The sequence below is a fragment of the Aptenodytes patagonicus genome, chromosome 4 (genome assembly GCF_965638725.1).
Source record: "Aptenodytes patagonicus chromosome 4, bAptPat1.pri.cur, whole genome shotgun sequence".
Classification (NCBI taxonomy): domain Eukaryota; kingdom Metazoa; phylum Chordata; class Aves; order Sphenisciformes; family Spheniscidae; genus Aptenodytes; species Aptenodytes patagonicus.
Genome location: NC_134952.1, coordinates 6,205,278 through 6,228,663, shown reverse-complemented (window position 1 = coordinate 6,228,663; position 23,386 = coordinate 6,205,278). Strand labels below are relative to the sequence as shown.

The window sequence follows — 23,386 nt, the reverse complement described above, 5'->3', positions numbered from 1 at the left end:
CAGCTGACCTGAACTGGAAGATGAATCGATCATGGGACTGCATGGAAGGAAGAGCTGGCGAAGGGAACTCAGTCTTGCTTTGGAGAGCTGTGCTGTGTCACCGCCTCTGCTGGAGGGTTCCTTGGTGAAGCCAGTCTGGTGGTTTGAAGCAAACTTCTCATGGATGTGTCTGCCTGTAAGGTGTTCTTCATTTTGAGGGTATTCTGCATGCAACTCGGGGCAGTGACTAAAGAAGAGTAAGTGCTTATTCTGGTGCATGCCCCAAGCTGCCTCTTCTGGTTCCCTCGGCCTTCTGACCTTCTGCAGAGATGGTTTTGCTGGTTGCGTAGCAAATGCTGAATCACAGCAGTTCAGTCCAGTGTATTTGGTGTATTTCTAAAACATTTAAATTGCAGTGGTTCACAAATAGAAAAACCCATGTAAGAAGAGACGGATGAACAACTTTTACCCCTGGGTATCTTGGGATGGACAGCAGTCCATGAACATGTACTTGTAATATCTCACAGAAAGTCCGCAGGTGGAGAGCTGGATATGCTTTTAAAATTAATTCCTTAATAGGTTTATGCTAACTCATGATATCTGTCACAATGGTACAGAGGGATAATATTTCTACTGATAACTTTATATGCAGTTTGCAGCCAAGCTTAATATGCAGTTTGGGTGATACATCCCTTTGGTCGCCTACAGATCTAAGAACCATAATCGGAGACCACCAAGATCTGTGTTTTAAAGAGATGCAAAGACACGAACGAAGAGAAAGAATTGAAGATGACGCCCAGCTGATAGTTAGAAGCTGGAAGCTGCTAATAGAGTTCAGTGAACAGTCATGTATTTTTAATAGCTTGATTATATCCAGTAAAAAGCCATGCCCTCATAGCTTACAGCTGTGATGACATTGTCCAGAAATTGGCAGGCCGGAGAATTTGTAATGTGTCCGTTAGCCGGTCTTTCTTTTACGTGAAACATACCCTCTAAAGAGGGAACGTGCTATATAGGCAGCAATATTGCGATGACGGACCTTTCTTTGCAGTGCTGAAACTGCTGGGAACTTGCTAGCTTCATGAATTTATGAACAAAGGCTCCGATTACCTTCAAAGATGACACGCTTCCTCTTTGCAGAGCCAGACGCCTTAAAAGAAAGCAACCAGAGCTTGAACTGGTAGAAACTAGTTGCCGCAGGCAGTTGTGTGATGGTCAGTATTTATTCTAGGTTTGCGATACCTGGGTGCACGCTGGGTCCTGAGGATTGTGCCGAGCAGGGCGCACCCCGGGGCGCTATGCGAACCGTGGCCTGCAGAGTGCAGGTTGGAGGTTCAGCACGAAGAGTGCGTAGAAGGAGACGGGAGGCATCCCGAAGCTTCCCGAGTTTGGCATTGGGGTTAAAAGACATCAAGTATGTTCTGTGATTCTGAACTAGAGGTCAAAAATCGGTGGCCCCCACTGTGCAGTGGATTTTGTGCTGTGTTCAGAAGGGTAATTACAACTGTCAGTGTTGTAATTTTTTTTTTTCCTAGATATTGATTTCCTGTGCAAATGAAGACTACTAAAAAAATAAACCAAACGAAAAACCAACCGTGCTGCTTCTAGTTCGTCGCTACATTCATCTGTGGTGTCAGGAGGGCTTTGGCTGTATTGATCTCGCTGCAGGACCAGGGTCTTAGTGGAGCATTGCTATTAGTAACGTCAGTATTTAGTAGTGCCCAAATACATGTATTTTACATTGCTTAGGGTATTACTTTGTTTATCCTGCACTAGGATTCCATGCGGTTTCTATAGTGAGGAATTTGTTGTACACATGTTCATCTTATTGAAAGACTTTTTGCTTTTAAATACCCGCATCCTGTTTTTCACTACAGGATTGACCCCTGTAGGCTCTCATAGCGGTAGAACTAGCAATAAATGTTTAACCCGCGGATCATGAAATAACAACTTCATTTGAAAGAATAGCATAGCTTACAGGGAGTAAAATATAGAAAGACACTTCTGCTAGGTTTTCTGTTCAATGTTTAACACTATGCATTTAATCTTGGTGCGTGTCACATGCCACACTCAACTACTGTGCTAGAGAAAATGCATTTTCAAGGAAATGCTCCCCATGCGTAATACGTGGCCTTTTGTGAGGAAACTACAACAGATGCGTGCAGCCAGATCACTTCACCTTCTTTCTACAAAACCATTTAAAAGAGCTGGAGTGGGAGGGGAAGGCCACTGTGGAAGTGGGGAGACAATCTGAGTTGTTGGAAGAGGATTTTGGTTCGGGGGATAGTGCCGGGTCAGGAGGAGCACTGCCCGACAGCCTGGGTTACAGGAATGTGACATGGTGTAGACCAAAGCTCCAGTATAATGTGAAAACCCAGGAAAAGATGATTGAGAATGACAAGGAAACAGCTGTAGAGGATGCTACCAGTGAGGTAGTGATGTTCCTACCTTTTGTAAACTGTTCTGCAGAAATCCTTCATGAGTTAAGGCTTTATAAGTAAAAGCTTTTAGCTCAGACTAAGTCAACAAGAGATTCTGGGACAACCTAATAATAAAATCGATGCTCACAGGAGAGAGAGAAAAGGTGAGCTTTTCATTTGCATGGTTAGAGCTGACCGTAGGATGAGATCGGACTGGTTTAGGTAAACATAATGTATTAAAACAGGGCTAAAGGTTGGACCTAGTCTGCCTAGAAACAGGTTGTTAAGTCGATCTGCTTCATGTTGTGAAAATGCAGCTGCACGTTGGTGATGAGGCTGACTCTGCGATGGGGCAGAGCCTGGCACTGCAGGTGCAGCGAGAGCCTCGCTTCTCCCCAGCTTAGCACCTGGGGTTTGAATGAGGTCACCCTCAGTACGCTGAATGTGTCTTGGTGTTTCTTAATGTCTCTGAATTCACAGACATTTCAATGTTAAGGCTTTTCTGTTAATTTTTTCTTTATAGTGTGTGTAGATACATGTGGTTGTCGTTCAGTATTTGCCAGCTAGTGTTTAGATACACTTATCTAGTCCCTGTTTATTTTATTAAGTATTACAAAAAACTAAGCTTGGAAGAACTTTGTTTCTCTCTGAATTTCTCTCCTTCCCAGCTTGTTTGCAGAGGAGGAGACTAGCAAAGGGTTTCTTTCATTCTTTTTTTCCCCCAGGTTTTTATCAGCTCCTTGGCAAGAATACCTGAGCACTTCCAGAGTCTTTGTCTCATCCACCTTCATAGCACCCCCCTGGGATGGAGGAGTGTTACGGGGCCCATCTTACAAGTGCCTGGGAAAATAATTTTAGATCATTTTAGGCTGTGGTAAGCTGGAGCTGGATTCTGGCATCCTAAAGCTCAGGCTGATAGGTAATTTATTGCCTTTTCCCTTACCCAAGACTTCCTCAAACCCTCATTTATTATCTTCACGAAGGATTTTAGCTGTTCTGGGGCTAGGAACTGACTAAAGAAATAAACATTAGCAAGTCAAACTAGAAACATTGTTTTATTTTTTTCTCAGTTCTTGATTTGCAAGCGTAGTAAGGAAATATTTATATCAAATACAGAGCTGAAAAAACAGAACTCATTGTAGTCAATCAACATGTCCCAGGTCGGTATGCTAAAAGTCCTGCTTAACCAAAGCAAGTGACAAAGACTTTTTTTTTTTTTTTAACCACTTGAACTACTTCTTCCAGAAAGAAAGAAAGAAAATCCCACCTTCCTTGCTCAGGCAAAGCCCCTGCTGAAACCGGTGGAAGTGGGGCTAGCAGGAGAACAAGGACAGCAAGAGGGAAACAGTAAACCTTAGCCCCCAGGACTCTAAGAACCTAAAAAATAAGGCCCTTTAATCCATATTTACCTTCTCAGTGCAGCCTTGTGTTACATTAGATGAAACAGTAAAACTCCTAGGAGAGACGTGGCACCACAACAAGAGGGTGCGTTAAGTGAGGGCGTTTAATTTCTAAGTCGTTTTGTAGTAAATTCAAATTTTGGCTGCATTTTAAAAAGAAGTATCACACACCCTTGAGCAAAGGTCCAGCTAATATCCTTATTTCTCATCAGCTTATCGCTGACACATGTCAGCATCAGGACTGACCTGTTTCTTTTCCCTGAACCGCAGAGCTGAGAATGCTGGGAATAGAGATGGCGTTTGGCCTCGGGAATTAATTTGAAAACCTCAGGTTTTGGAAGGAGCTGTGCTTTAGCGTGCAGTTCACAGAAAAAGTGCCTGCTTGCTGTCCGTGTGTCTCTGCTCCATCTTGTCTCTTCAAATTTGCAGAGTGCATGAGAAGTGGTAGCATTCTAGGTAACGTAGGTGATGGGCTTTCGTGGTGACAGCTCCCAGAAGACGATCCAGAAGCCAAAAGGTGCAGATGTTCATACGTGTCGGCTTGGCATGCTAGGTTTCGCATTGGGCTTCCCATTCACAGGTCTAGAGAGAGAGGGAAGGTTTTGATTTACTTTGATGTAAAAGGAACAAGAAGGCAATTAATGTACGGCTGCCGATCAGCTCGTTTAGCCTTGGTCTGCAGCCGGGGACCTCCGAGAGCAGGCTGCAAAGTGTTTCTAAATCCTCTTCGTGCTAGTGAAGGATCCGCCAACTTTTCAACTAGTGACAGCCAGTAGGACGACTTTCTTAAGATACACTGCTAATCAATTGTTACACTAATTAAAAATAAAAAAAAAGGCTTTTTTAATTTGCCTCTGACTTTTGCACACTCCTGTCCTCTCGTCAAGCCTTTCTCCTCATTCAGAAATGAATGAAGAAAGAACTCATGACTTTTTTTGGAGTTGGGGAAGCTGTTATCAATTCATAAAGACTTTTTCTTGTTGCAAACCAGTTTCCTGCAGAGGAGCTTAAAAGGAGGCTTCCTAGACAACCAGCGTGCTCCCAAAATGATAGAAATTACTGGTCTCCAGCAACTGATAGTTTTATGCTGATTTAATGAGTTGGAGATTTGGCACCCGTTTTCACTGAAGATTAATTGGTGGTGGAAAATGAATCCTTCAGCTGCCAGCAAGAATCCCAGGCCAGATCCCGAGGCGCTCTTTAATTGAGTGAATTGCACTATTAACTTCCAGCGAGCTTCATTTCAATAAGCGGGAACAGCTCAGAGCAGCAGGAATTTCCTCTCTTAAATAAAAGCTTAAATGTGCTACAGTTGCTTAAACCAGGACCCTGTCACGTTAGCACTGCCGGAGGAAAGCTGTCCTTGATGAGGTGATTTCCTGAGGCACTTGTAACCCAACTGCTCCATCAGTGCAAAACTGAAGAGCTCTGCAGTGTGTTTTTTCTCCTTGGGGACAGAACATCTTTGCACGGGGCTGGCAACAGGAATTGAGATAAGTGAAGAATGCAAGCATTGTCCTCATCAAGGCTGCAAGGAGAGCTCTTCGTTATCACTTCGCCCTTGGAAAGCCAGGCGAGGATCAGAAGAGCGCTGGGTAGAATAAATATCCATCATAAGAATGACAGGCTGTTCCCTTTTTCAGACAGGTTAAAAGAAAATGCAGGTCTGTGGGTAGAGCTGTGTTCCGATACATACATACAAAGATTGCACCCAAAGGGCAGAAGGCATTGCCACTCAGTGCCTCTTCCCTTAAACACTATTATTATTCAGGCAATGATTCCTGATGCATTCTGCCTTAAAAAAAGAAAAAAAAAATTGTAGGGATCCATTTTCTGTTAATGTAGGGGGAGGGAGGTTCTTTCTGAGTGATCGTATTAATTTGGGCAACTAAAAAAACTATTAACTTTTTTACTATGAAACCCATGGATGTATAACAAGGCATATGAAATTACCTGATTTAAAAGATGCTTGATTTGCAAAGAATAAGGCTCCAGAGGTGTGACAATGCTGTTCCAAACTTTCTTGCAACCCAGCTTTTCCAAGCGCTAGCCCAGCGCTGGCCTGGCCGGAGCAGTAGCGGGGATTTCGGTGCTAGAGCACTCTCTTGCCGCAAGCCCTGGGGTGGGGTGGACTCTCGGCACGAGGCTTGTGAAACTGCAGAAGTGGGTTTCTGCAGAGCAGGCGAGGTGAAGAAACCGGCCGCAGGGAGGTCGGTTTGCAGAAGCAAAATGCGTGCTACTTGCTGGCAAAAGGATTTCTTGTTCAAAACTGGCAAATTGCAATTCTTATCCCGATAGTGTTTTCCTGGTGACTCAGGATGATGAGTGGGTTGGGGAGGCAGGAGGGAAAGCATAAAAAAAGGATTCCTGTCTGCCCGGGAAAATAGGTTAACTCTGAAGCTATACGTATCTGCATTGCTGTTTCTCAGGAAAGTCATCTAGGGCTGCATCAGCCTCTCCGCTACCGTTACTTAGTGCCTGTTCGGGGAAATAGAGGCGTAAAGCCATGGTGGTGGTGGTCCAAAATTGTGCGGAGGGGGACTTGGGATGCAATAACTTGCATCTAATCCATGAGCACGACCTGAAAGTCCAGTGATGAAATCAAATGAACAGTTTGGGGAGGGCAAGGGGTGAAATACAGTCACCCCCGGGCTCGAGTTGGAGTAGTGCATTGGGAGCACACAAATGTGATGTTAGTTATAAGCATGAGGAGATGCGCAAAGTTTTTAGGCTGCCACAAACACCCTCTGTCTTTCTGTTTAGTACCTACTGCAGTGTCAGTGCAGTATTTGCATTACTATTGAATGACTTCATATTAAAAAAACAAACACAGGAGAAGAGAATCTTACCTCTCTTTTTTGCCCTTAATTCATTAGAGTCCCCTCCCATCCACCGTATATCGGATGAAGAATTTTTAGGTCGCTTTTTGGCACCTGCCTGCTTTATCGCTTGAGGGTGAGATGCTGCCAAGTTTAAGAGAAAAATGTCACTAAGAGAAAAAACACCTGTCACTAACCTCTTACATCTGCATCTTCGTCTTCTGGTTTCTGAAATAGAAAAGAAAATGTTTTAGGTTGAAGACACCGAGTCACGGCTCAGTAAAGAAACGCTGCAGCAAGGTAGGGCTGGCGTTCCCTAGCAGCTTGCTATCTTTAAGACTAACAACGGATAAACCGAGCTTATTTTTGAGGAAAGCCATGCCAGTGAGCGGTGCTGCAGCTCATGTTTCCCTGGCGGTCCACTTAAGTATTTTCATGAATTAAATTTTCATGTGAGTAACAGTAGCAGGGTCAGCCCGCGAACACTGACAGTGATATTTTTTTTTTTTCCCTGTCTCCAGCAACTTTGGCACGTTGCTGAAAATCCATTGGCAGCAATTAATTTCTACAACAGATGAGTAGCAATGATGCCACGCAGGATGCAACCGAGTTGAACGATACTCTTCCCCATTTTAGCATCTATGTCATTGTATATTCGGTAAAATACAGCGTCGAGCCATTGATTTTAGCACAAGGTAAAAACCTGTCCTTGAGGGTTCGGGCTGCCTGCTGCAGAAATTAACTGCGGCTAATGGCTTTTCACTGGTCATTCACATCAGCATTAAAAGGCAGAAATAAATCACTGAGTGGCGTTTGTAGGTTAATAGATGTTGCAGGTTATCAGGGAATCCTAGTGCACGTGGAGGGCCCCTGGTGACTTCAGAGGGAATTTGGACCAACTCTGGGTGCTCTGCTGCATCATCAGCTATTTCCCTCGACAAGAACGATTTTTGGCTGTGGCTTATCGGTGTTTTTTCATTTATTCCTTCCTATCGCTGCAGACCGTGGGGATCAGTATTTTTCAGGGCTGAAGGATGCTGAAAAATTGTATTTTTTTTAACTGGGTCAGCTGGCAAATTCATCTCACATCAGCTCCAGGCTGCGGGGTCAGTGAGGATCTAGTTAGGTTAGTTCAGCAGCAAAACACTTTGGTGTTCAAGGGAAACAAGCTGAGCCAGTTTAATGAAATCAGTGTAACTTCTGGGGGTATCGGGAAACTCCCTGAAGGAAAGTTAAACTGATTTCAGTGAGCGTTAAATTGTTTTAAATACATTTGCACTCACTGCTTGCTCAGGGTAATTTAAAGATATTTCAAACATGAACTTTCACCAAGGACTTTTGTCTACCCAGAGATTTTGCATTACTGCTTTAACCGTAGCAGTCTCTGAACCTGTGTGATTAAGTTGCTTGCTTGGATACAGCTCGAGCTGCTAATGGGAGTCTTGGCATTTGAATTTGCAAGCCCTGTGCTGGAGCATGTTTACCCTATTTTGTCAAAGTGTTTCAGGTTCTGGTACTTCTACCCCCGATGCACCAATTTAAGGATGGTAGAGGCAATACAGTTTGATAGAGTAAGTTTTGTCTATTTATAATCTGTTTTTCTTCCTTGTAGTGTAGAAACTGATAATTATTTCTCAGGCTAAGCCTACTGATGAGGAAAATATGGACACTGATTTTTTTTTTTTTTTTTTTTTAACAGTGGCCCTTCTCTTGGGTTGACTGTGTCCTGGTTATCTGATGCCTATGTAAAGGGGATAGCTAGAAGATCCATTCCCCTGAAGGACAGGGCTGCTGTCCTTGGGCTAGAGGAATATCTACAGGGGGTTCCGGGTAAGCCTTACGTTGACACAGCCTGATGGTGACTGCCAGGGCGGCGATGAGCAGGAGGCAGGCACCTGCCAAGGGAACCCAGATGAAGATGTCACAGAAGAAATTCAGCTCTTTCTCCTTGATGGTCTCTGCAGGAATAGGGAAGAGGAAAGGTCCACCAGGTGCTCATGGCTGGTGTTACGGCCAGCTCTGGTGGAGCCAAGTGACCCGCCTGGCATTCAGCGAGGCTGGTGGTAAGGCAGAGGGCTTCCCCTGGCCCTCAAAGGCAGAGGTGGGCACCAGGGATGTCCACAAGCACAGCATGGGTGTCATCCCTGGTGGTGAGCATTTGTTAGGGCTGCTGCTCTAGGCGTTTTCCTGGGGACTTGAAGGGAGGACACGTAGCCAAAAGTTGTCTCATGTCCCCTGCCAAGGCTAAAACCAGCCCCAGCCCCCAAGGCTCTGCCCTCCCTCCGCCTCTTCCCAGTGTGCCCAGCCAGGAGACATGCTCGTGCTTTTTAAGTCATCCTTAGCCTTTCCTAAGTGGGATGAAACGTTGCGGTTTAACCCTCCCAGCTGCACATACCCAGGTATCCAACTCTGATAAAGCTCTAAAGATTTTTCCCTCCCCCTCCCATCCCAAAATGCCTGCAGGATCCCCCTCAGTAGCAGTGGACCAGAGCCCAGCTCTTCCCCTCTCCCTCCCTGCAGCTGGGCTACCTGGATTCGGGGTCTTCAGGCAGGGGTCTTTTTCGGTGATGCCACGCTGGGTGGTGGGTGCTGGAGTGGTGGGTGCTGCTGTGGTGGTGACTATAAGTGAAAATGGATGAATATGGCATATAGGAAAATAAAATAAAATAGCTCTCTCCTGCCCTTCTGCTCTCCCATCCCTGCCAGGCCACAGCTGCTCCTGTGGCCAGTGTAGGGCTCAGGTTCGGGGGGACTTCATGGAGCCCATTTTGGATAGTGACTCCCCCAAGGAGGGTCTCCCAAGACCCAGTAAGGAGCTGCAGGCTCCTTATTTCTTGCTTTCTGCCACCACCCTCAGAAAGCCTGAGTACCCTCAGGCTGGTAGGACTTTTGGGACCTACGTGAGGTGAGGAAGGATGGGGTGGTGGTGGGCTTTGCTTTAGTCTCGTCCCTTCAGAGCCACGAATGGGAAGGAGAAGTGGGGATGGGGAGGTGATGCTGGGTCTACCCGTTCGTCTTTGCCTTTGGGCAGGGGTGATACCATGAGAAGGAACGGCAAGCAGGGAGCCTCTGGCAGGAGGACGGGTGCATTGGTCACAAGATGCCTTGGGCAAGCAAGCAGGGAAATGGGGTTTGTGGGAGAGGCAACTGATTAAAAAAGGCATGGGCAGGGGGTGCTGGACATTTTGGCAGAGCTAAGCAAGGTTGGGTGGAGGTGTTGCTGACCTGGGAAGAAGGCAGGCTGGCCAGGGCTGAAGTACAGCATTCGGTTGCTGTTCATGAGGCAGAAATAGTTCCCCTCGTCCTGTGGCATGAAAGACTTCACTACCAGCTGGTAGAAATCCCTGCCTTTCGTCGCCTCGAAGTGTGTGGATGTCATCTTGTTCCCCTCGAAGGTGGCCCGGGGCACGGAAGAAATGAAGACGATGAAGTGAAGGGTCCCATCCTTGTCCAGGCGGACCCAGAATACACCGCTGTCATCGTTGGTGGTCAGACACTCCAGCACCAGCCGCTGTCCCAGCCGGGGGTGTGTGATGCTGCTGTCACTAAACCTGGCCGTCATCTTGTACCCCTGGCCCTGGATCCCAAGGCAGCCTGCGGGAGAGAAATCCTCATGGGAACCGCTTGGGAAGAGCCACGTCCCCTCCAGGCAAACCTTGTTCTCTGTCCATGGGGTGCGAGGTCAAATGCAAAGGATGACCGTGCCGTCTAGATGACTTGAAGGTTTTATTGGAGTTCTTGCTGGGATCGTGTGTGGAGGGTGCTCAGCAATCAGCCACTTGGGCTTTAAAGATGGGTGCTGCCCTTCAGCAAAGCCTTTCAGCTACCTTCTCAGGGATGGTACCCCTTCCCAGCTTATCTGAAGTGACTCCCTAAAAACACTGACTGCTAAATCCCCTTTTTTCCCCTTCCCTCTCCCCTCCAGAACCACTTCTCCAACCGGGCTCCCTTCCCAGTGTGTATGAAGCTGCAGCCACCCCTCCAGCTGCCCTACGCTGGCTGAGATGATGCCACCTTTACCTCCACAATTACCGAGCAAACCTCAAAGTCAGCCTTTTTTGTTTGCTTTTTATTTTCCCTGTAACTATTTAGCCCAATTTCTTGGATTCAGTGGAAAGGGTTTACTTGCCCCTCCCAGTGAAGGTGATGCACAACCCTGTGTCCATACTCACAGAGCCCCAGAGCAAGCAGAAGTAGCCATGCAGGAGACCCGGCCATCTTCTCCTGGGGTGGCCGTCTTCGGCGATGGTGTGGCGGAGCAGAGATGATCTTTCTCGCTTGAGCTGGGAGGCTGCGTCGCTCTTTGGAGAGGATGTGATGTCATCAGGACCCTCTTGGGTAAAAAGATGGTGTTCATCATCTGTAGCAAAATTAAGGGAAAAAATTTTTTTTTCTGAAGAAATTCAGTTCTAATCCAGAATCTGGGCTCACTGATTGTTATCAGTTCTTAACAGTGCCTCAAGGATTTTGCCTCGATGACTTCCCTAGAGATTCAGACTGATGATGCTCGTGCCTGAGGTAGGATCAGCCACTGCAGCCTGCTGTCTCCCAGCCATCCGGGGGTTCACAGCAGCTCCAGCTCCACAGAAGTCACGGGCAAGCCCCGTGCTTTGGCTGCAGGCCCCAGGTTGCGTTTCTTGGCAGGGATTCTGCTGCCTTCACCTGCATGCACTCAAGGGGTCTCGTGTGGATGGCAGAGCACACCGTATTTTATTACCCAGCAAGGACGATGGGTGTTTCATGGCATATATCCATCCGTATTTTTTTATCTCCAAGCACGTGCATTGCTGACACGCAGCTGAGTTCTTCAGGTGCTCGATCGTTCTCTTTGCAATTCTTCTTTGCAATTGCTCTGCAAAAGCTGCTTTGTGCAAGGCAGGTGGTCTGTGATCTGAAACCCATCGAGAAAGCCCCATGCCCCAGGAGTATGCTTTTTTTTTTTTTTTTAACATCTTGTGGTTTTCATCTCTAACCATAGGGGCTTCCACCCTGCCAAAAAACCCTTGCGTGCTTCAACGGAGAGGGCCCTTGCTGCTGCCTCCAGGTGACCACTTGCACATGGTCAACGTGGGTGATGCTTCCTGGAGCTTTGCACATACAATAGCAACAGTTTCACCAGACCGCGAAGCGGTGGGCTGGTGTTTTATTTATTTCTTCAGTTGGCAACTCCTGGGTTTCTTGCTGATTATTTTTCTGTGTGAGGTGTTTTTCTATTACTCCTTTGCAAAGAAAGCCCCCTTTTCCTGGGTATGTCAGAAACCAGGTGCTGCTGAGTTTGATGCCATTGCTATTGTGGCTGCTACTTAGAGATGAGTTATAGAAAATGGTTCCGGAACTGGGTTTATTTCACTGGGCATCAAAGCATGTTGGTGAATGAGGAAAGCTGCTGTTAGGCCTGCTGACGTGTGTGAAATTCACACTTTCGTGAGGCTGTGATATTTGTGATGTCTACCTGAAATAGAGCAGATCTTGGCAAAATAAAGAGAAAATAGGTTTTGTCAATTAAACAACATTACAATTAAAAAACAAACAAACATCCCATCAAGCAAATGTGAACATCAGGCTTGAGGTTCTTCCAGGGTTCTTTAGTCATCTCCAGATGAGACATCTAAGTGATGCTACTTGTGTAGGCTCCTTCTGGTTTCAGTGGGCAGTTTATTTTCCTTATCCTAAGTAGAATTCATCCTCCCTTTATAATGGGATAAGCTGCTCTTGGGAAATGCCTGTCTTCACGGGCTGATGGAGGAACATGGGCAAGGAACTGAAACCATGGGCCTGCCTTGTAGATGACTACAGCTGAGTGTCATGTTTTCTGAGATGCTGAAGTGAGCTGGTTCCTGCCATCCATTGGGATTGTTGTGTGAGTGCCCCCCGAGTCCCACCACTATCACAACTCAGTGTCAGAAAAGGAAATTTCAAAGGCATTTTAAAAAGCACAACCCTCTTGAGACCAAAGTAGGAAAATTCCCGATTCCCATTTTTCAGTATGATTCGAATGGAAGTGAACACGCTGGCAAATCAGGATGGATCAAATGTTTGTCAGGACTAGGTTCTCACTCTGTTGTAGAGCGTGGATGCTTACCTACAGCACGTAGTGCATGTCCTCAGAGATGGGGTGATGGATGTGCTGGGAGAACCTATACAATTAAGGGATCATCCAGGAATGGCTATTGCCTTTCTTAGTAGGGACATCTGACTTCTCTCTTGTCTCTGATTAATGGTAAATTTTATTATGAATCAGTCCTGGGTGCCAAACTGGAGCCCAGAGGTTCCTCTCCTGGATGTAGAGGTGTCCTTGATCTTGGTCCTTGTAGCTCACAGATTAGGCTGGTTTCCGTGCGAGACCACCATTTCCAGTGTTACGTTCAGACTCTGCATCACTGTTCAGAAGGCTCCTTTTCCTCTTCACACTCTTACCTGCTGAAGCACTTTATGACTCACCACTACACGAAAGATACCACCAGCCCCTGTCTCTTCTGATGCTTGCCCATTGCGCGGGGCAAGGGCAATGTCGGGGAGTCACAGGAGGTGGCTTCAGGGGGAGCTATTTCTTTCTGCTGCCTGCAATAAACTGCTAATGAATATATCCTTTTAAGGCAAGACAAAAGCTTATTGTCTGGAGTGATACAGCTGTAAGCGGGCTGTTGTGCATCTCTTTTCAGCATGGGCACCCTTCGTTGGTCAGAGAGGGCACCAGGGAAATGTAGCTCCGACGGAGATCCTGTGCCCCCATCTCATGCCTCCTAAATAACAAATTAGCTGGGGCAGGGATCGTCGTCTTCTGGGTTCTGTGTTTAGGTATCGCTTAGCACAGTGCTGGTTCCATTTTGCATAGTAAAACAACTGAAACAGTTGCAATTAGTTGATTACGAAAAGCTCCAGGCATAAACAGGACCTCCAGGAAAAGCTCTAATTTAAAATCAACACTTGTATAAATAATTTAGATCAGTATATGTATGTTTTACACTGGTGACCTACTCCAAAACTGGGAGGTGTAGGTGGTTAATGAGGTTAATTAAGAAATCCCTTTGACTTTAGCATACTCTGGTTTGGCAGTTTGTCCTCTAGATGATATTTTGCAGTAGACTTGTCATTATTAGACTGAGGACCTAAGTCAAATCAGTGAAACACTAGCATTAATAACATGTTTTATTAGTAATTTCTATTGTAGTGCCACAGTGATGACATGACTAAGGAAGAAGAAAAAATTCAGACAACCAGTTACTTCTGCAGAGCGTTGTATAAGAGATGTCAGGAGACCAGGCAGGTTGGTTAGACAGTAGAAGGTAATTTCTTTTTTCTCCCAAACCTACCAACAAGCTTCATTTTACTCGTAGCTAAGGTTGCAGGGCTCTGATTGCTGGTGAACTACCAACCTAAGTTGCTTATGACCGAGGCTTATCTTTATATACTAAGGCAAGCCTAGGTCTGAATTTGATTAATGTCTAACAATTAAACAGGAGACAGGAGCAAGGAGAGAAGAGACAAAACCACGCAGGGAAGAGACTGTCCTGGTTTCAGCTGGGATAGAGTTAATTGTCTTCCTTTGAGACGACAATGATCCGCATTTTTGGAATGGGGCTTGGCAGGAGGTGAGTTTAGGATTAATTTTCCTTGTGCTTACGTACATCCATTTAACAAAGAAGACATGGGAAATGAGAGGGAGCTTGGGGCATCAGAGCTGGAGGAGGTGCTGAATTTCGGATATGACTGATTTCTTAGTTATTTTGAGAAAGGATCTCAGTGACTTTTGCATAGTGGTAAGAAACTCTTCAGCTTCTTAGTATCAGTAATATCAGACATCGCGTGGATGTCTCACAGATTGGTGTGACTGGCAGCAGGAGCACATCTCAGGACATGGGAGTTATGCTGTGATGGTTGGTCGACACAAAAGGAGCACCAGAATGACTGTGCTCTGTTGGGTCCGTTGTTTTTGTTGCCCATGGTGTCTCCTCCTCGTAGGGCTTCAGAAGGACTTCCCATCGCTCAGTAATGATGCAGCCTTGCTGGTGATGAGCAGATGCTGCCTGAACCCTGCAAGTGATCAGTTAGTGGTAACTCAGGGAGTGACAGCGGATTGTATTTGCTTGAGCACTGCTGATTCTTCCTGTTGTTAACCTTTGAAGGATCTCTTTTGTAAGGAGGAATGGAAACTCTTAAAGAAGATTTCAAAATTTAGTCGCAAATCACAAACTTTTCTTTCAAATGGAGGAAAAAAAAAATGTTGAGACTATAGCACACAACTTTTCCGGTGTGAAATAAAGCTGTGGTTTATGAGCAACTTGCTGCCCCCCTTTTCTTTGTAAAGCTGCAGCATTGAAGGGGTTTGGAGAATGTCAAGTGCAGCTGTCACGCACCAGATACTCACAAACCACCTTTCCACTGCATGTTTCCAATCCAGTGGCCAACACTGCACTCTCTTCTGGGTACTCTTAGTGTAAACATCACATACCTTAAAATACAGTATGCAAACCACAAACACTCCTGCACTTCCACCTCTCCGTGGTGTGGACATTTAACCTGACCAATGGGTCGAAAATCTCCACTGCTGCACATCTTTACTGTTAACATTTTTGAGAGGGAACTTTAATTTTATTACAACTAGTGGGAAGGAAGTGTTTCCATTTCTGATTATCCACCCCTCCTGCTGACAGTGCTGGCTGTATGGAAACCCGTGGCTTACTTGAGATTACTTGCTTCATCTGTTTTGTGGTCCTATTAGTTGGCTGGCTTGTACAACTTCTTATTTCTTCCCGATTTTGCATTTTCTTGAAAAACAAACCTCGCTGTAGAATTAGACCTGTAAGACAGAACCCTAAGCTGTGATACCGTGTTCAAAGAGGCAGAGGGGAGGATAGATGGCTGCATCAAAAAGCAGCAGCTGGTTTAATGCTCTCCCATCATCAACAAAACAAACTGAATTTGGTGTTAAGAGTTTCACGTTTAACAGCCTGATCCCCACCATTGCTGTGAAGAGATCGTGTTCGATTACTCTTTCCATATCTGTTCTACCAGATGTACCATTCTCACCCTGTTTGTGAGTGTTGGACTCCGTAGCCATATAACAATTCACGTTCAAAACCTATCCTGCAAGCTTTATTTTTATGCACATTAATTAATTGCATTTATGCATTGTAAATATAGAACTGCAGAAGGGTCTTTCAGAGACTGGGCGATACAGGGGCAGGTGAAATTTGGAGTAGATGAATGTGAAGTGATGCATGCAAAGAAAACCAGTCCTGGCTTTGCTATGAAGTGAGGAGCCAAATATTGCCATTGAGGGGTGAAAATTTGGGTTAAGAGAGGTACTACCATGGAAACATCAATTCAGTGGCCAGCAGGAAAAGCAAATCAGATGTTAGCAGGTAGGAAAGAAATTGGGTATAAAACAGAGAACACAGCTGTGTCATTTTATGGTTCAGTGCTCCAATCCATGGTCAATCCAACCCATGGACAATCCATGGTCCAATGCGTTGTATAAATCCTTGAATGCTGTGTGTTGGTCTCACCCCCTCCTCTCAAAGAAGATGTAGTAGGACCAGGAAAGGTTCAGAGAAGGGCAAAACAGAGGTTCGGAGGTCTGAGATGGATTTCACGTAGGCAGGCTAGACTTCTTCAGCCTGAAAACATGGTTTAAGTGGATATACGCTAAAGGTCTCCAGAATCGTGAGTAGCTGGGAGGGAATGGAGAGGGATTGATTATTCACTGCCTTTTCCAATACAGAAAGTAAAGGGCAGCAGATGAAGCTGTTGTGGGTCAGGCTGAAAGCAAATGAAGTCATCCTTCACCCACGGATGTCCCCGCCAAAGGACATTGAGGATGCGGAGCCTGGACAAGTGCTTGGAAGAGAGGTCCATTGTGGGTTCCTCAATAGATAGCAACAGACTCAGGAAATCTTTTTAGTTAAAAATAGTCTGAATATTAAGGGGGAGTATCATATATGATTGTCCTGTCCTTATTATTCCTTAGCCATCTGCTCGTAGTCAGTGTTGGAGACAAAATAGTGGTCTGGACAGACCTTTGCTCTGAACCAAACCAGTCATTTTTATATTCTTAATGATGAGATCTCATTACAATGTGTCATTTTAAGGAAGCCATTTGCTACAAAACTCCACATCCATTTCCTCTGAAACACTATTAATTTTCCAGTTGTCTCATTCTTTAATGCAGAACACTTAAATCTTACTTAGCTGTTGGCCCCGCACAAGGACATTTATCCCCAAGAATGAATCCTGCGGTTCTCCATAGCTCTCCGAACATCTCTGTCCTCTGGACAGCAGGTAGTGAGAGAAAATGGCAGGGTCCAACTCTTTCATGTAATTACCGTCATATAGAGAAAGAAACTGTTTTCTGGGTGTGTATTCAGGACATAGGAGATACATACACATGAACTGCCCGTGGCTTTCCGACCTGTCTCTCCAGTTGTGTGAGTTGGAAGGTGATGGGTTGGAGACAGTTTGAGCTTCACATGGCTCCTGCCCTTCAGGGCAGCAGCGTTCATCCCAGCAGGCCCTGTGTCCGTGTCCCTGCCTGCTCGTGGTGGGTCAGGACTCTTTCCACAGCCCTTTGGGACTCTCCCTTGCTCGTTTTGCAGCCATGAGCAGCACAGGGAAGGCAGAAGGGGCTATATCGCCGGCTCCTCCATGGTGTGCCCACCCATAAATGACACCACTGAGGAAGCTATGGCCATCTTTGGTACATCACACCCCTTCATCTCAACAGCAGAGCCTGTCGGAGCAATTCTGCGGTTACCTGGGACCTCGAGCAAGACACCTTTGGTGCTGGGAGAGGGCAGAGAACGCAGGTGAGTTTTTCCTTTCTCTATTTTACAGTTCAGGGTACCCTGGATGCCTCTTGGAAGAGGGATAATGGCCAGGAAAGATGTTTGACCCTGGCCAACTAGCTCAGTTTGTGTCCCAGCTTTGGGGAGGAGAGGAGGGACCCGGGTTTGGACACCACGGGAATTTGCACGGCGGCAGCTGCCTTCCCCCAGCATCTCCTTGGGGATGACAGCTTGGGCTCTGCGCAGTGGGATGTGACCCACGTTTCTAAATTACATCAAAATTATCCTGGCTATGGTAGCGATGGGTGAGTCAGATTAAAATGAAACGACCTGAGGAAAGGCGTATATTTTAGTAATGGCTGTTCCACTGCTGCTCTGACTCGTTTCCTCCTGCATCAAGAAGACTTGAGACATATATTTTAATAACAGCAGTGTCATTTGCAGCTTGTTGCTCAGGGCAAGAATATACAATTCCAGCCCCCAGAAATATTTTGTCTCAATTTTTTTTGAAGAGACTGATAGGAAATATCCCAACTTGAATTTTGCATTCTGTGCTGATGTTAAGGCTTAGTGTTTTGAAGCCCTGTAGCTGGGTGTCAGCACAGCCCAGCACCTCTCCCTGAGACATCAGCCAGTGAGTTTACCTTGTGCTTATGCTGGACAACGATTGCACCTTGAGCTTTGCTGAGCAACGGCAGCGGTTCTGCCTGTGACCCTGCCTGCAAGCCGGCTGCAGGGCCCCCAGCAGCCCAGCACCTCCTCCCGTGGTGGTACCTGAAGAGACGTCAGGTATGGTGGGACTCGGCTGTGGTTTCTACTGTGGGCCATGCTGCAATGTGGAAGAGCAGCGTGCACCCAGCTTGTCCAAGGATGCCCTGCTTGTCCCCGGAGGCAGCTGCATGCTGCCTGCACGGCCTGCAGCCCCGGCTCGCCGCGCTGGGAGGGAGCAACAGGAAACGTGGTGGGTGAGATCACACGCGTAGCTCTGGGGATGGAGATGTCTCCTTAAGCCACAGCCCTCCTCCCTGCCCAGCCTCGCAGGGAGGGCGGTTTTCCTGGGGAGGGAGGTTGGTTGCACCCCATATTTTGGTGCCCAACCTCCCGTCTGGGTGTTTTAACCACGAGCAGAGAAGGGCAGAAAAAACACAAGGTGGCTTGCACCTGGGGCTGGGTAAGGCTTGCTCCGGCACGCTTGCAGAGTGGAGGAAGGGGTGGGGTGGGGTGGGACACGGGGCTGACTGCAGCAGGCAGGGTGCTGGTGGTTGGCACAGGCTTGTGGGCTCATCGCTTTGCTTTGGAGGCATCCATCGCTCCCCATGGTCTACATGGGGAAATCAGGCATTTTTTGGTGTTCCCCGGCAAAGCTCAAGCCTTTGAAAAACTAAATGTTGCAAAACCTCACCTGCAGACACCCATGATTTCTGCAGGATCGGGTTTTCTGCTGCGTGATGCAGAGGCTCAGTCCGGTTTGGGCAAGACAAAATTTAGCCCTTACTCACTGCCTGACCCAAAAAAAGCCAAGAGACGAGCTCATGGGCGCCTGCGTCAGCCTGGCTGCCTGGGGCTCCCGACCCCTCCAAGGAGCTTTTCGGAGAGGATGGAGAGGGCTTTGCCATTTGAGCCGGTTTCCTTTCAATATTGACTGCCAGTTGCTTTCTGTGAATGACTCATCTTAGGGTTTTTTGGGGTTTTATGTGAAATGAACTAAACAAGTTGATTGTGTGAGATCCCCGTTGCAACAGCACATAGATATGTTGTACCCGGCAGAGAAACAATTCTGCGCTGACGCCATCACTGGGATTTTTCTGGAGTGTTTCACATCTGGTTTTAATTTATTAACTAGATCAGAAAGTGCAAATAGTAATAATGATATTCCCCTGCTTAAAAGCATGATGCAGTCCCCTTTCACACAGTTGTATATCTTAAAGGCTAAATGAGAAGTCGAACTTTAGCAGAAAAAATGAATGGCTAGGGGAGGAATATTAAGCCTCCTGTCCTGTTGCAAATATTTAAAGCACGGGGAGAGTTTGGTTTCATGTGAAAGAACCGCTGGTGTATAAACGCGAAGTAATCTTTCCTATAGCAAGGTGGTTGAGAAGCGAAATACATAGCTTGTACAGATTTATTTTTCGCTTGGTCTGATACGTGCTGCAGTTAAATGAATGCTGGAATAACAAATATTTGTATATAGTTCCACAGAAGCTGCAGATCTCACCCTGAGCGCACGCAATAGAGACATATTGATATACACGAATATTTGTTATTTCAGCAAATAATATTTAATTTAATAACCGGAAATAATATTAAATAAAAATTATAAGCATATTAAAGAAACCATTTCTGGTTTATATAAATGAGAAATTTAATATATTACTATTTCTGGTTTACTGAATGAAATGTCAGGAAATCCAGGGAAATAAGGGCAAGAAGTTCTTATGCTGCTTGAAGGTAGTTTTTTGTTCCCCAGTGGTTTTTTTTTCTATAGGTATCTGTCAATCTATATAACTGTCAATATATATAAAATAACACATATATAGCTATATATATAATATATAACACATGATATAAAAATGGTATCTATAATATGGTTATATATAATATATTTAAATGTAATATAGAATATATGTTATAACTATATTGAATATATTATATTTAACTGTAATATGTAATATATAAGTAATAATATAACTATATATAATAATATATAGTTAGAAAATTTACAATATAAATAACTGTCAATGTATATGACACAGTATTTCTATCTTTAAGGTTCCTGAAAATTGTTTGATATATGAAATAGCAGAGTAGCCAGGTGAGCTGGTGCGTGCTGTGGGTGGAGGAGGGCTTTTGTGCGAGGGATGCTTCTGAAAGACGGGGAAGAGAATTGCCCGTGCCCCTGCTCGGACGTGCGTGTACAGGGCCGTGTCTGTGCACTAATGGGATTCAGGAGAGGCAAGTAAAAATTGGGATTTTTTTTTGCAGCTTCTGGGACGTATCTGGTTTTATACGGCGGCAGAAAAAGACATTTAGAAATTCCCATTTAATAAGTCTGGTCTGGATGCCTAGAAGTCCTGCTGTGAATCCGTTTTTCCTGCCAGGAGGAGATATTTAATAAGCAGCTACCGTGCACGGAGCCGTTCTGGCCAAGGATAAATCGGAAGGAATTTAAGGAGCACCCATGGATATATGTCTCTCCTTTCCCTTTGCACGGAATTCGGGTTTAATCATTCAATAGAGCTGTCACTCATCCTTTCTCCGTTAGCGTGCCCAACTCAGCTATGTTTATGACTCTGCAAAGTTCTTTTTTTATATATTTAGGAGCTTTAAAATCCGATATAACTTCCAATCTCGTGTCACTAGCTTGTTTTCAGCTGAATGTTTCAACGGCACCCGATTTATATCGTTTGTATTATAAAAACACAGGCCCGCCACATAGAAATGACTGGGCAGGTTAAAAGAATAAAGAAAAATTGGGCACTGCCAATATTAGATCAGCAGCTGAGATATTCTGGAAAGACTGACAATATTTTTTTTAATGCATTTACAGAAGTTTTACAAAAACGTGAAGACTATTTACTGCAATGCCTGAAATACCTGTATTTCTGCTCTGCTCTCCGTCCCTTGAATATTTTAATGCTTTCAAGACACGCATGCACTATTTATTGAACAAATAACTGTAGTCTTTTTTTATAATACAGAATATATATTCTATATATATATTCTATATAGAATATAAATATATAATATACAATAATATAAAAAAATAATAATGGGTTATTGCAACATGTAATTTTGGACCTCTTTTACAGTTCCTTGCCTGATGATTCGGGCGCTGGGCACAAGATAGGTAACAGCTTGTACTTAAACCCATAGATCTGCAAACCCCTCCTTGTCCTATTCAAAGGCCTCTTGTCTTTGTTCAGTTTTTTGCGGCATCTCCTTTTGTCATTTAAGGTGACATCATGTATTAACCGCTCACGTGAGGGTTTGGGGTTATACATAAAACCCCATTATTTTCCCTCCTAGGTATGGATGTTCCTTGCTGCGGGGAGGAGGGTGACGGTGGGAGATAGGCGAAGGCTGGTCCATCCTCAGAAGGAAACGAGGAATAAATTAGGGACTCTCATTTGCCAGGACATTGTGGGTGATGCTGTTACCCGTATCTCTCCCTCCATGGATCCGGGCACTGTGCTATCAGCAGAGACGCACAGAAATATTTTCTCATTAGTTTTCATGATGGAAGCTCCCCTTTTCCCCCCACATGCTGCAACACGGCGTCCCTGACTCTTGGCTGGTCTCGTCATCGTGCTCTCAGCACAGTGACGAGGTAGGAAAGAAAACCGAAGAAGTTGCAGATACCAGGGGACCGGGCTAATTTTCTCAGACACAAAAGCATCTTTTTATTAGTGCTTCTGTTTCTCTCTTACATATGCTCTGGGAAAACAGTCTATGAAACGGGAGGTGATTTTTTCCACTCTCTCTTGCATTTGTGAAATCTGCTGCTAAAATCTCTCCGAGGTTTACTGTCTTAAAATACCCTATTGATGATTATAGGAATTACTACGATCTTTTCATAACTCCCGTTGGTAAACTGCCCAAACTTGTGTTTCAACAGCACACATAGCATCCTTGACTGTTGCCGTCCTCTCCTGATTTCATTGCACACAGATGATGTGGAGGTTGTTTCTTTTTTAGTTTTTTTTTTTTTTAAATTACAATGGAACAATGAAGCCAAATTGGGGAATCAGACACTGAGCAAATTCTTTGCTGCTTGTTACAATTATTCACCGGTGGCCAGAGAGCCGAGGGGCTCTCACATCCCCATCCTTTGAACGGGTGTTATTGGAGTTGGGATAATCCGGTGGCTGAAGTCTATCAAGACAAGATGGTGCTGTCCCGGGTGGTTTCAGTGAGGGTCGGACACTGTGGGGATGGCGTAAGCATGGGATGGAGGGAGGAGGAGCAGACGGGGCAGGGTTACCTCCGAGACCGCTCACATTCCTGTGGGAGAGGAGGACTGGGCTGTCGCTGCCTGCCTTTCGCTGCTCAGACCTGGCCCTGGCTTCTTGCCCATGGGAGGCCATCTCCTGTGCTGGGCGAGAGGTGGGAGAGGTGAAGCAGGGGTGGACATTAAGGTCGGGATGCCTCAAGCATGGGAAATGGAGCTCGGATTTCAAAAGCAGCTGCAGGCAGAGGGAAAAACCCTGGTTTTGAAAGAATAAACCTTTGCCCATGGGAAGTTTCAAAGGGGTTTCCTTATAGCTGTCCTGTGAAAAATACATATCATAAAAATCATCTGCTCCTGGGGCAAAGATCTGCACACCGAGTGCTTGCAGGGTAGAAAAACGGTGGGTTTAGTTCATCTGAGCTTTCACAGAGGCTAAAATATGCTGCGGGTGTGATGTGTTGGAGGCAGAGATGCTCAGGGACCCCTCCCTGCAGCACCCCTGGTGGGATGGGATCTGGGGTCGGTGTCCCCTGCAGCCATCAGCTGGGTGGCCTGAGAGCCTGGGTGAGCATCGCAGCCTGGGAAAGCTGGCTCAGCATGGTCCACCGACGGCTTTATCACTGCATCATTTAGGGGAAACATCCATCGCAAGGAGCACCCACGGCTGGGTTTGAGACCAAGCCCTCCATAAAAATCTATATTAAAGTGGAGAGTGGCAGCTCCCTGCAGCTGGGAGGGGAGGGAGGGTAAGGCCAGAGGGATGCTGCTGTGCCACTGTGATGCTTTACACCTGCACAAGCTCTTCCCACGCCTGCGTTTGCCCCTACCCTGGGGACTCTGGAGCCACATCAGCCCCTGGTTTGTGGGCAGCTGTAAGGACCCATACAATGTGCAGGACAGGAGATCCCCGCTGCTTCCCCAGAAGTAAAAATAGCTGCTGGCCTTCCCACCCACGCTGGAGACAGGAGGTGTCTGGACCACCTTTCCCTTGCACTCACTGCCGGTGATACAGCCTTGCACAGGTGCCCGTGTTTGA

The 23,386-nt window shown here is 45.9% G+C and overlaps 1 protein-coding gene across 1 annotated transcript; it reads right to left on the bottom strand.

The window, feature by feature from the left end:
• Positions 1–3,469: 3,469 nt before the first annotated feature.
• Positions 3,470–10,838, bottom strand: CD8A (CD8 subunit alpha). Its single transcript, XM_076337563.1, has 6 exons — positions 10,791–10,838; positions 9,844–10,212; positions 9,148–9,237; positions 8,460–8,576; positions 6,816–6,846; positions 3,470–4,381 (listed from the first exon to the last, which is right to left on the bottom strand). The coding sequence occupies exons 1-6, from the start codon at positions 10,834–10,836 to the stop codon at positions 4,327–4,329; spliced, it is 708 nt and encodes a 235-aa protein (XP_076193678.1). The 5' UTR covers positions 10,837–10,838; the 3' UTR covers positions 3,470–4,326.
• Between the last annotated feature and the right edge of the window lie 12,548 nt (positions 10,839–23,386).

What these genes read in the sequence shown, in the direction of transcription:
- CD8A (XM_076337563.1), bottom strand. Translation starts at nt 10,836, where the DNA reads ATGGCCGGGTCTCCTGCATGGCTACTTCTGCTTGCTCTGGGGCTCT. An exon ending in CCAGCCTGCCTTCTTCCCAG is followed by an intron (nt 9,238 to 9,843) that starts GTCAGCAACACC and finishes TTTCACTTATAG; the next exon opens with TCACCACCACAGCAGCACCC. An exon ending in CCTGAAGACCCCGAATCCAG is followed by an intron (nt 8,577 to 9,147) that starts GTAGCCCAGCTG and finishes CTATTCCTGCAG; the next exon opens with AGACCATCAAGGAGAAAGAG.